Source organism: Rattus norvegicus, chromosome 1 (assembly GCF_036323735.1).
Source record: "Rattus norvegicus strain BN/NHsdMcwi chromosome 1, GRCr8, whole genome shotgun sequence".
In the NCBI taxonomy this organism is placed as follows: domain Eukaryota; kingdom Metazoa; phylum Chordata; class Mammalia; order Rodentia; family Muridae; genus Rattus; species Rattus norvegicus.
In genome coordinates, this window is record NC_086019.1 from 25,999,282 (window position 1) to 26,013,041 (window position 13,760).

General features: G+C 37.5%; 1 protein-coding gene across 17 annotated transcripts in view; it reads right to left on the minus strand.

Annotated features, from left to right (window-relative positions):
* Trdn (triadin) overlaps nucleotides 1-13,760 on the minus strand; it is a 455,305-nt gene that overhangs the window by 224,517 nt on the left and 217,028 nt on the right. For all 17 annotated transcript variants that reach the window (XM_063272320.1, XM_063272316.1, XM_063272306.1 and 14 more), the window contains 2 exon segments: nucleotides 9,866-9,928; nucleotides 8,841-8,900 (listed from right to left, as the gene is read on the minus strand). In XM_063272320.1, the coding sequence (XP_063128390.1) occupies nucleotides 8,841-8,900; nucleotides 9,866-9,928 (123 nt within the window).

Here is a 13,760-nt window from a genome sequence, read left to right on the forward strand (position 1 = left end):
GTTAAAAATGGAAATAGAAACAATAAAGAAAGCACAAAGAGAGACAACCCTGGAAATAGAAAACCTAGGGAAGAGATCAGAAGTCACAGATGCAAGCATGACCAACAGAATACAAGAGGTAGAAGAGAGAATTTCAGGAGCAGAAGATTCCATAGAAATTATGGACACAACTGTCAAAGATAATGTAAAATGGAAAAAGCTACAAGCCTACAAGCTACAAAATATGCAGGAAATCCAGGACACAATGAAAAGATCAAACCTAAGGATAATAGATATAGAAGGGAGTGAATACTCCCAACTCAAAGACCAGTAAATATCTTCAACAAAATCATAGGAAAAAACTTCCATAACCTAAAGAAAGAGATGCCCATAAACATACAAGAAGCCTATAGAGCTCCAAATAGATTGGACCAGAAAAGAAATTCCTCCCATCAATAATAGTCAAAACCCCAAATGCACAAAACAAAGAAAGAATACTAAAATCAGTAAGGGAAAAAGATCAAGTAACATATACAGGCAGACCTATCAGAAATACACCAGACTTCTCACCAGAGACTATGAAAACCAGAATATCCTGGACAGATGTCATACAGACCTCAATAGAACACAAATCCCAACCCAGGTAACTGTATCCAGCAAAACTCTCAATTAACATGGATGGAGAAATCAAGATATTCCATGACAAAACCAAATTTATACAATATCTTTCTACAAATCCAGCACTACAAAGGATAATAAATGGTAAAGCCCAACACAAGGAGACAAGCTACACCCTAGAAAAAGCAAGAAACTAATCATTTTTGCAACAAGACAAAGAGAAGATAAGCACACAAACATAATCTCACCTTCAAATACAAAGATAACAGGAAGCAACAATCACTATTCCTCAATATCTCTCAAAATCAATGGATCACTTCCCCAATAAAAAGACACAGATTAACAAACTGGGTATGTAATGAGGACCCAGCATCTTGCTGCGTACAGGAAACACAGCTCAGAGACAAAGACAGACACTACCTCAGAGTGAAAGGCTTGAAAAAATTTTCCAAGCAAATGGTCTGAAGAAGCAAGCTGGAGTAGCCATTCTAATATCGAATAAAATCGATTTTCAACCAAAAGTCATAAAAAAAGATGACTTCATATTCATCAAAGGAAAAATCCACCAAGAAGAACTCTCAATCCTAAATATCTATGCTCCAAATACAAGGGCACCTACATACATAAAAGAAACCTTACTAAAGCTCAAAGCACACATTGCACCTCACACAATAATAGTAGGAAATTTCAAAACCCTACTCTCATCAGTGGACAGATCATGGAAACAGAAATTAAACAGAGACATAGACAGACTAATAGAAGTTATGAACCAAATGGACTTAACAGATATTTGTAGAACATTCTATCCTAAAACAAAAGGATATGCCTTCTTCTCACCACCTCATGGTACTTTCTCCAAAATTGACCATATAATTGGGCACAAAACAAGCATCACCAGATACAGAAAGATAGAAATAATCCCATGCATCCTATCAGACCTCCACGGGCTAAAGCTGGCCTTCAATAACAATAAGGGAAGAATGCCCACATACACATGGAAGTTGAACAATGCTCTACTCAATGATAACCTGGTCAAGGAAGAAATAAAGAAAGAATTTATAGACTTCTTAGAATTTAATGAAAATGAAGATATAACATCCTCAAACTTATGGGACACAATGAAAGCTGTGATAGAGGAAAATTCATAGCTCTGAGTGCCTACAGAAAGAAACAGGAGAGAGCATATATCAGCAGCTTGACAGCACACCTAAAAACTCTAGAACAAAAAGAAGCAAATACACCCAGGAGGAGTAGAAGGCAGGAAATAATCAAACTCAGAGCTGAAATCAACCAATTAGAAACAAAAAGGACTATACAAAGAAACAGAACCAAAGCTGGTTCTTTGAGAAAATCAACAGGATAGATAAATCCTTAGCCAGACTAACCAGAGGACACAGAGAGTGTGTCCAAATTAACAAAATAGAAATGAAAAGGGAGGCATAACTACAGAATCAGAGGAAATTCAGAAAATCATCAGATCCTATACAAAAGCCTATATTCAACAAAACCTGAAAAATCTGCAGGAAATGGACAATTTCCTAGACAAATACCAGGTACCAAAGTTAAATCAGGAACAGATAAACCAGTTAAACAACCCCATAACTCCTAAGGAAATAGAAGCAGTCATTAAAGGTCTCCCAACCAAAAAGAGCCCAGGTCCAGATAGGTTCAGTGCACAATTCTATCAGACCTTCATAGAAGACCTCATACTAATGCTATCCAAACTATTCCATAAAATTGAAACAGACCAGCACTACTGAATTCCTTCTATTAAGCCGCAATTACTCTTATACCTAAACCACACAAAGACCAAACAAAGAAAGAGAACTTCAGACCAATTTCCCTTATGAATATTGATGCAAAAATACTCAGTAAAAATTCTTGCAAACCGAATCCAAGAACACATCAAAATAATCATCCATCATCCTCAAGGAGGTTTCATCCCAGGCATGCAGGGATGGTTTAATATATGGAGAACCATCAACGTAATCCATTATATAAACAAACTGAAAGATAAAAACCACATGATCATTTCATTAGATGCTGAGAAAGTATTTGACAAAATTCAACACTCTTTCATGATAAAAGTTCTGGAAAGGACAGTAATTTAAGGCCCATACGTAAACATAGCAAAAGCCATATACAGCAAACTAGTAGCTAACATTAAACTAAATGGAGAGAAACTTGAGACAATCCCACTAAAATCAGGGAATAGACAAGTCTGCCCACTCTCTCCCTATTTATTCAATATAGTTCTCAAAATCCTAGCCAGAGCAATCAGACAAGAAAAGGAGATCAAAGGGAACAGACTGGAAAGGAAAAAGACAAAATATCACTATTTGCTGCTGATATGATAGTATATTTAAGTGATCGCAAAGTTCCATCAGAGAACTACTAAACCTGATAAACACCTTCAGCAAAGTGGCTGGGCATAAAATTAACTCAAATAAATCAGTTGCCTTCCTCTACACAAAAGAGAAATAAGCTGAGAAAGAAGTTGGGCAAACGACACCCTTCATAATAGTCCCAAATAATATAAAATACCTTGGTGTGACTTTACCCAAGCAAATCAAACATCTGTATGATAAGAGCTTGGAGCATCTGAAGAAAGAAATTGAAGATCTCAGAAGGTGGAAAGATCTCCTATGCTCATGGATTGGCAGGATTAATATAGGAAAAATGGCCATTTTACCAAAAGTAATCTACAGATTCAATGCAATCCCCACTAAAATTCCAATTTAATTCTTCATAGAGTTAGACAGAACAATTTGCAAATTCATCTGTAATAACAAAACCCCAGGATAGCTAAAACTATCCTCAAGAATAAAAGTACTTCCAGGGGAATCACTATACCTGAACTCAAGCGGTATTACAGAGCAATAGTAATAAAAAAAGTGTATGATGTTGGTATAGAAACAGGCAGATAGACCAGTGGAATAGAATTGAAGACCCAGAAATGAACCCACACAACTATGGTCACTTGATTATTGACACAGAAGCCAAAGCCATCCAATGAAAAAAGATAGCATTTCAGCAAATGATCCATGGAGGTCAGCATGTAGAAGAATGCAGATCGATCCATGCTTATCACCCTGTACAAAGCTTCAGTCCAAGTGGACCAAGGACCTCCACATCAAACCAGATACACTCAAACTAATAGAAGAAAAAGTGAGGAAGAATATCAATACATGGGCACTGGAGAAATTTTCCCAAACAAAACACCAATGGCTTATGTTCTAAGATCAAGAATTGACAAATGGGATCCCATAAAACTACAAAGTTTCGGCAAGGCAAAGGACATTGTTGTTAGGACAAAACGGCACCCAACAGATTGGGGAAAGATCTTTACCAATCCTACAACTGATAGAGGGCTATATCCAAAATATACAAAGAACTCAAGAAGTTAGACTGCAGGGAGACAAATAACCTTTTAAATAATGTGGTTCAGAGCTAAACAAAGCATTCTCACCTGAGGAATATCGAATGGTTGAGAAGCACCTAAAGAAATGTTCTACATCTTTAGTTGTAAGGGAAATGCAAATCAAAACAACCCTCTCACCAGTCAGAATGGCTAAGATCAAAAACTCAGGCGACAGCAGATGCTGGTGAGGATGTGGAGAAAGAGGAACACTCCTCCATTGTTGGTAGGATTGCAGACTGGTACAACCATTCTGAAAATCAGTCTGGAGGTTCCTCAGGAAATTGGACATTGCACTACCTGAGGACCCAGCTATACTTTCTTGGGCATATACCCAAAAGATGCTCCAACATATAGCAAAGACATATGTTCCACTACGTTCATAACAGCCTTCTTTGTAATAGCCAGAAGCTGGAAAGAACCCACATGCCCTTCAACAAAGGAATGGATGCAGAAAATGTGGTACATCTACACAATGGAATACTACCCAGCTATCAAAAACAGTGACTTTATGAAATTCATAGGCAAATGGATGGAATTGGAAAATATCATCCTGAGTGAGGTAACCCAATCACAGAAAAACACACGTGGTATGCACTCATTGATAAGTGGCTATTACCTCAAATGCTCGAATTACCCTAGATGCATAGAGCACATGAAACTCAAGACGGATGACCAAAATACAGATGGTTCACTCCTTTTTTTTTAAAACGGGAAGAAGAATAACCTTAGGAGGGGATAGGGAGGCAAAGTTTAGAACAGAGACTGAAGGAACCCCCATTCAGAGCCTGTCACACATGTGGCCAATACATATAGAGCCACCAAACTAGATAAGATGGATGAAGCAAAGAAGTGCAGGCCGACAGGAATTGGATGTAGGTCTCTCCTGAGAGACACAGCCAGAATACAGCAAGTACATAGGTGAATGCCAGCAGCAAACCACTGAACTGAGAACGGGACCCCCGTTGAAGGAATCAGAGAAAGGGCTGAAAGAGCTTGAAGGGGCTCAAAACCCCATATGAACAACAATGTCAACCAACCAGAGCTTCCAGGGACTGAGCCACTACCCAAAGACTATACATGGGCTGACACTGGGCTCCAACTGCATAGGTAACAATGAATAGCCTAGTAAGAGCACCAGTGGAAGGGAAATCCCTTGGTCCTGCTAAGGCTGGACCCCCAGTGAACATGATTGTTGGGGAGGGAGAGAGAGAGAGAGAGAGAGAGAGAGAGAGAGAGAGAGAGAGAGAGAGAGAGAGAAACAAATGGAGAGACTGACAGATATATACGAGACAGAATGCACACAGAAACACTCATGCACACACACACACACACACACACACACACACACACACACACACTCACCAGACCCTGCACCTTTGAGTTTTGTCTAATATTTCCTGGACAAAACTCCTTGACCTACTGAACCTCTGTTATCCCTTTTTGCTTGTAAGCCATATGCAACCCTGGGTGCGATATACTTCACCCTGTTTATAGGCCAGTAGAAAAAATACCATCATTCCTATTTTCCATTATCAGTAGTCATTACTTAGTTTGTCATACTATGGTCTCACTTTTAGACTCCATTCACAGAAGCTATTACTTCCATTTCTCCCTGAGAACGGTAGGACTTTACTAATGCCATCCTGTACCACCTGCCTTACCTTGCCTCTATCCCACCTTTGAGCTCTCTTTATGTCCTCCTCACTTAAACATAACTACTGTGTAAACTTTCAGAGAGTTGCTTTCAGATTACTGTTATCACAAGAGGATCTGGATATCTCATTAACTTACATTATTAATAGCCTATTCTATTGCATAGTCAGGCCCTGGGATGTTTGAATTTTAGTGGAGCACAATTTCTACATAACTCAACAGAATGGAGTAGCTCTAAGCAGATTTTCAACCATCGATCACATGAGTAGAAGAAATTCTTGGGATGAAAGTATTTATCTCTGAACTGTAATACCTCAGGTGGCAGCTTTCCATGTAAATGTATGTCCTATATGAATAGAAGCCAGGACTTACTTTTGTATACTATAAAATCAAAACAAAATTCAAAAATCTAAGCCGTGCAACAGTTAATCATCATTTTCTTTTATTAATCATTTCATTTCTTTATATCTCAAATGATATCCCTCTTCTTGGTTCTCTCTCCACAACCCCCTACCCCACACATGCCCTCTCCCCCTCCCCTTTGCCTCTAGGAGGGTGCTCCCCCACTGTTCCAGCATCTCCCTAACCTGGGGCATCAAACCTCCACAGGACCAAGGGCCTCAGGTGATGTTAGACAAGGTCATCCTCCTCTACATATGTATCTGGAACCATGGATCCCTCCCCGTACACTCCTTTGTTGGTGGTCTAGTCCCTGGGAACACTGGGTGGTCCAGCCAGTGAACATTGTTTTTTCTCTGGGGTTGCAATCCCCCCTGCTCCTCCAGTTCTTCCTCCAGCTCTGCTACTGGGGTCCCTGAGCTTAATGGTTGGCTCCCAGCATTGGCATCTGCATCTGCATTGATTAGGTGCTGACAGAACATACCAGAGGACAGCCATACCAGGTTCCTAGCAGTAGGCACCTCTTGGCAACAGCAATAGTGTCCAGGTTTGTGGTCTGCAAACAAGATGGATTTCCAGGTGGGGCTTTCCCTTGATGGCTTTTCAGACTCTGCTCAAATTTTGCCCCTGTCTTTCCTTTGGGCAGGAATATTTATGGATTAAATTTTTAAAATGGGTGGGTAGCTCCATCCCTTGATTGGGGGCTGTGCCTATCCATTGGAGGTGGTCTCTATACTTCATGAAGAAAACACCAGTGCCTCATGCTCTAAGAGCAACAATCAATAAGGGACCTCATAAAATTGAAAAGCTTCTGTAAGGTAAAGTACACTGTCATCAGGATAAAATGGCAACCCACAGATTGAGAAAAAAATCTTTATCAATCCTACATCAAAAAGAGTGTTAATATCCAAATTATGCAAAGAACTCAAGAAGTTAGACTCCATAGAATCAAATAACCCTATAAAAATGGGGTACAAAGCTAAACAGAGAATCTCAAATGGCTAAGAATGACTTAAAGAAACGTCCAACATCCTTCGTCATCAGGGATATGCAAATCAAAATAACCCTGAGATCCCATCTTATACCAATCACAGTGGCTAAAATCAAAAACTCAGGTGACAGCAGATGCTGACAAGGATGTGGAGAAAGAGGAACACTCCTCCATTGTTGGTGGCATCGCAAGCTGATACAACCATTCTGGAAATCAGTCTGGCAATTCCTCAGAAAATTTACATAGTACTACCTGAGGACCCAGTTATACCACCTCTGGGCATATACCTAAAAGATGCCCCAACATATAACAAGGACACATGCTCCACTGTGTTCAGTGTAGCTTATTTATAATAGCCAGAAGCTGCAAAGGACCCAAATGTCCTTCAACAGAGGAATAGTTACAGATAATGTGACTCATTTGCACAATAGAGTATTACTCAGCTATTAAAATCAATGACTTCATTAAATTTACAGCAAATGGGTAAAACTAGAAAATATCATTCTCAGTGAGGTAACCCAGACACAAAAGAACATTGTGTGCACTCACTGATAATGACTTAGTCCAAAAGCTCACAATGTCCACGATACAACCCACAGACCATATGGATTTTGGAGGACAGAAGACCAGGGTGTGGATGTTTCAGTCCTGCATAGAGGCGGGAACAGGGTGATCATGGGAGATGAAGGATGGGAGGACTTTGGAGGGAGAGAGGAGGGGGAGGAAAAGTTTAGGGCAGGATCAAGTACTGGAAAGGGGTTGGGGGAGATGTACAGAGGGTCAGGAAATTGAATTAAAATATGTAGCAGTGGGGGAACTGGGGGTAGCCACTGGAGGGCCTCAGACACCACAAAAGCATGAAAATCATCAATTTCTTAACGAGAATCTTTACTCTCTTGGCTTTGTGCTTTGCACCGTGATACTCTTTTCCTCAAGTAGATCCTGTGCCTTTCTCATCTTTGCCAAGATGGTGAGCAACTTGATAGGATGAGATAAATCCTGTTGGCCTTAGCTGCTTTTTTTTTTCATTCATCTTACACATTTACTTCACACAGTTGGGTATTATAAATTATTTATCTGTTTCATTTGAGTAGGAATTTTGTAAAGCCAACTTCCATGTTAACAGACCCAGTATTATCCTCTTTTCAATGCCTGGGGAGTGACCCCTTTGAAATATAAGTAAAAAAAAGAAAAAGTCAGTGCCCACATCTCCCACTTCGGCATCCTACTTCACCTTGCCAGGTGTTGCTTCTCATGAGCATGTAAGAAAGCTTATGTGAGGGGCTGGGGATTTAGCTCAGTGGTAGAGCGCTTGCCTAGGAAGCACAAGGCCCTGGGTTCGGTCCCCAGCTCCGAAAAAAAAAAAAAAAAAAGAACCAAAAAAAAAAAAAAAAAAGAAAGCTTATGTGAGTGGGGCTTGGGTACATGCATGTATACTAATCTTCTATTTCAGCGTTTACCCACACACCTGCTTTCCTTTTCAGCAAGAATAAATATCAAATAGAACTTTGGACATTCCCACATACTGTAGTTCGTCAAAACTGGACAATGCTATCAGGCACTTTGCACAGTGTCTTGCTCAGTACTGGGTATATGTCTTACAAATAGCTTTGAATAATGTTTCTTTGTGTAGATTTCACTTCCTACCACATTTTTGTTCTGGTATTCTACACACAGATAGATGTGAGTACCGATACTCAAGTTGCTTGTTGATGCACCAATGTTATTCATGAACTAAATCTTGGAAGGTGACAGGGGAAGCAAAGCAATGAACAATACCTTTTCCTTTCCCATCAATGACAGTTTCTTTCTCGCTTTTCTTTTTGGCTTCTCCTTTTTCTGCAGGGAAAATAAGAATGCTATAAGCCTCTAACTAATTTGTTCTTATATCTTTCAGTAAACACATGACTGCCATTATAGTATCCAGTTTACTTTGCCAAGACAACTCTTAAGTTCAAGACAAAATCCTGTATAAATGGGCATATAGAACTTTCCAAACACACTCAAAGCTTACAAGTCTTGTCTATCTATAAAGCTATTTAATTTGATAAGGATAAGAAATTTTTAACAAAGGTAGAGATATTAAATGCAGTATTAATTGCTGTATATATATATATATATTAAATATATTAAAAGGAATGAATTGAGTGTTCCCTGTGGTTTCAGCCATAGAAGTATATTTGGAATTTTGAAATTCCTGAAAGCTGCTTGGTAATATCAGATAAATATGACCAAAAGCGTCAAGAGAGAAATAAGAATAAGAATGGCCTAACAAACTCTTCCATGTATTCTTCTCAGAGTATAAAATAATTTGACCTCTTGATATTTACTTTTAATAAAATTGAATAAACTAAATAGTAATCTTTATTATTCACATGTACACCTATATACCACATACTTACTCCCCACTCTTTCTCAGTCTCTCTCTCTTTGTATGCATGTGTGTGTGTGTGTGTGTGTGTGTGTATGTGTGTATACTGATAATGCAAAAGAATACAGCAGTAGTATCTTAACAGATGTTAAGATGCCAGATGATGTGGTACAGTCTTGAAATTTCAGGTCTCTGAGCCATGAGAATCATGATTAGCCCAAGCTAAACAGAGAAATTCTATTTTTAAGTGAATATGGCAATAAAGGGTTTTACATGTTTCCTTCAAATCCAATTTGGAGCATTTAAAAATATTAATTGTTTTCACTAACAGTGACAAACAAGTGAATCTCTTTCTAGAAAAAAGTAGCTTTGCCAGCAACACTATCAATTAACACTGTTGGATTTAAGTGTTGATAGATTTTCTAATCCTTACCTTTCTTTTTTGTATCAGAAGTAACTTTCTTCTCCACTTTCTTCTTTTCTTCTTTTTCTTTTTCTGGAGAAAAAATTGGAAATATTCCCATTAAATAAAGACAGAAAGTATGAAGCCCAGTTGAAAGAAAGGATTACTGCTGAGTGGTTTCCACCTCCCAGAAACATTGTGGTTCCCCAAACACCTCAAGCTGATTCCACCTTTTCCCTACTTAAAAAATAACAGCCCCTTCAAAGATGCACATTGCTATCAGGAACTTTGCAAGTTTTTTGCTCAGCTTTTGGTAAATTTCTTACAAACAATATTAAAAGTAAATTAAATTGTCTACTTCATATAATTATTTTATTAAAAAAATGTGTTAGACCAGCAGTTGTCAGTCTATGCGTCATAACTCCTTTGGAGTATTGAATGACCCTTTCACAGGGGTCCTCTAAGACCATCAGAAAAAATATATATATTTACATTAAAATTGATAAAAGTATCAAATACAGTTATGAAGTAGTAACAAAAATAATTTTATGGTTGGGGTTATCACGACATGAGCAACTGCCTTAACAGGTCACAGCATTAGCAAGGTTGAGAAGCACTGTGTTAGAACATTCTATTTTGAGTTGATTTTTTCATTCTTTTTCAGCTCTGGCTCTTGTCAGCAGATATTTGGAGCTGGTGACATTCATGTGGCAGTGTGGCAGGGACATTACCTTCAGTGTCCTTCTGAGCAGTTTTATGAAGTAGAGTTCTTGGGTATACCCAGGTTGTTGTAAATCAGAATGCTATGAAAATCATGTGTGGTTTCATGAAGTTTCCTGGAGGATACTTTTTCAGATATCTGAGCATGCCTTGGTATGACTGGGGCCAAGAGAGATGGTCAAATCCTGCCTAACTATAACTATAACTTGGACTCTATGGACAATGTTCTGGTAAGTCTAATGATTTCAAATGACAAGTGCCTATGTTTAATAGCTGAAATAGCTGGATTTTTGGCTTCAGTCAGTAATATGAATTTTTATTTTTAGAAACTGTTTTTATCTTTAATTCATAGAATTATTTATTCTATATTTGAAATGCCTTTCTCTTTGCCATTTGTCATTTTCAGGGACTGATGTTTTCTAAGTTCTTCATTTGCCAGAACTATTGGGAGATTTTTACCAATCTCAGAATATCCAATGTGAAATTCTAAGATGAATGCTTAAGTTGTCTACTAAGAACCACATCTAATTAAATACAGGAATTAATTCATCCCCTTAGGTGTAGAGCTTTTTTACCTTCAAGATCAAAGCTAACACTTTCTTTTTGTGTTAGGAGCATAATTTATAAAGAGCCCTTTTCTACTACTCCCTGAGATATTCTAGCACCATAAGGAGACACGTTCTCACTTTGTCTGAATATTTCTACAGAGTACTCCTGAAGCTTGCTCAGTCCGAAGGAGAAAGTCCAGAAGGTAAATTTTTAGCATTCCAGAGTAGGAGATAAGACTATTGAAATTCACTTTGTATTTCTACAAGGTTTAGGCCTAAGCAAAATATATTTTAAAAAATTGAATAAAGATATTTTAGAGTATTAATACATTCAGTTTTTTTTTCTGGGAGAAATTATATCTAGCAGGACATTTCCATCTTTCTAAGTAAATAAAAATGCCAGGTAATTGAAAACGCTTTTGCTAAACACAATCGTCTGATATCATGAATCAGAAAAGAACCCAATTACATATGAGTACTTTCAAATATTTCTAAGACCATACTTATAATGCCACAGTTGCCTTATAATTACAAGTCAGTATCTGAATGTAAGTTTCCTACTGCAGAGAAATAAATATTTCATCAGAAAGTCTGTGCCAATTAGTCAATGGTACATTGAACTTCACAGTTTAAATATAGATACTTGAAGCTGTGAGGTGTAAGTCCTTCTTTTAAAGTTTTTAAAAGAGAATATTCTTGTGCACATGAGTCCCATGCTTTGAGTTATTATAGCTGAGGTTTTATTATGGTAATACAGTATTCTTGCCTAAGTTCAGATTGAATTAACGCTTCAATTATATACTGTGCATGTGATTATAGCCATACACAGTGAAAATCAGGAATAAGGGCAGAAGTCCACAAAAGTAGGTATAAATAATGTACTTTAATAATGTTTTATGAATTAGGACGTTAAGCTGTCATTATGGAACTTACTGTATTCATGGAGAATTTCATTTAAAGCATCAGCCTCTAAAGATTTTGCATTTTCAAGCACTGTTGTCTGTGTTATGTAGGTGATCACTAGCAACAAAATTAAATTATTCATTTATAAAATACATAGAAATTTAATTATGTCTTATGCGGGCATATAAATAACCCATGTTTCTTTTATGAAGACTCTCCTTATTTGGAAACTTTCTCTTTTAATGTTCAACAATTCCCTTCTCATGTGACTATGCATTCACTTAGACATTTCAGCAGCCTTTCCTTCTAAGGTGTTTGCTGTTTTGATTGCAACACTTGGAGGAGGGTTAGAGCCTTTAATGATATTAGTTTCCAAACAGCAATTAAACGTATATGTAAGAGCTGAACTTTTCAGCATATTTTCTTTGTCTGACAAAATTGTCTAAAGTCCGGAAATGAGGGCTCTCTCTGGCCAAGATCATAGAAAAGGATCTCATTGGTGAAGGAATCCTTGCTACAACTTGACTCTCTGAGCCAAGAAAAATGTTATCAGATTCTGCATAAAATAACGTCAGATGAAAGATGAATGAGAGTACTTACTTTTTACTTCCTAAGCCCTTACAATGGGCTTCTCTCTTCCCTTTAAATATTTATATGGCTTCTCAAAACCAGAGAGCACATAACAGTTAATGATAGTTGTAAAGCTTTCTAAAACTCTGGTTTCCAACAAAACTAAGAAACGAATGCAAATAATTTTGATTGTGTGTTATGTTTTGCTCTTCTTCTCCAAGTCTTCCTAGTATAAAGCTTATGCTAACTATACATGGCAGAGGAATATTTTTCATTCCTATGGGGCCAGGACTGGTGTATTTTTATTGCCAGTCAAATCTGGTCCCACTTGTTCCATGATGCCACATTCCAGCATTCCACTTCACTGACACCTTGTTTCTTTGGAGTGGTAGAAATTGTAACCCTATAACCTATCTCATAGCGTGACCTTGGAAAATAACGTAAAAGGAGATGAGGCCAATTGAATGAGCAGTATTAAACCTTCCCATTCGCATGAGCATCCTAGGTATGAATTTTGTTCCTGATCTTTTCTAGTTGGAAAATGTTGGACATCTGCTTTGACATACTAAATTAGGTAGCAAACAAGCCATGCCATTTTTATTTCTACTTATTTTTTTCTGTGTGGTATACAGAGAATTAGACTAAAGTGTCTGGAACAAAGTAGTTATTAAAAGCCTAATGAAAATAATGACCAGCATTTGCAATATTTGGCAAATAATAAAAATTTGAGGATTTATCAACTTTAGTATTTTTCTAGGTATGAATTCTGATTTCCATGAGTGCAAATTATTTATCTCTTTGCATCTAAGGAATGTGTGTCTAGAATAATTTTTCTTGCAAAACTTCAAGAAAAAAATGTACACATGTAGAAGCAGATCCATTAACAACACAGATGTGTTACAATGAAAAGCAAACTTCTAGGTGTTGTTTAGTTATGGTTTATTAGCTTCCATTTATAGAGATATGAACTAAAATTTACTATAGCAAAACAGATGCCCAACATCACAAACCAGAAAATGTCAAGACAAAAATTCAGACCAAGGACTCCGATACTTTCTTATCCTATACTGTGTAGATAACAATGAGAAAAGGTTAATAATTTCTCATTGTCTAATGCAACTGTTGAGGAAGTGGAAGTCCTTTCATATTCAACCATGAATTTTAGGGAAACAATTGGAATGTAT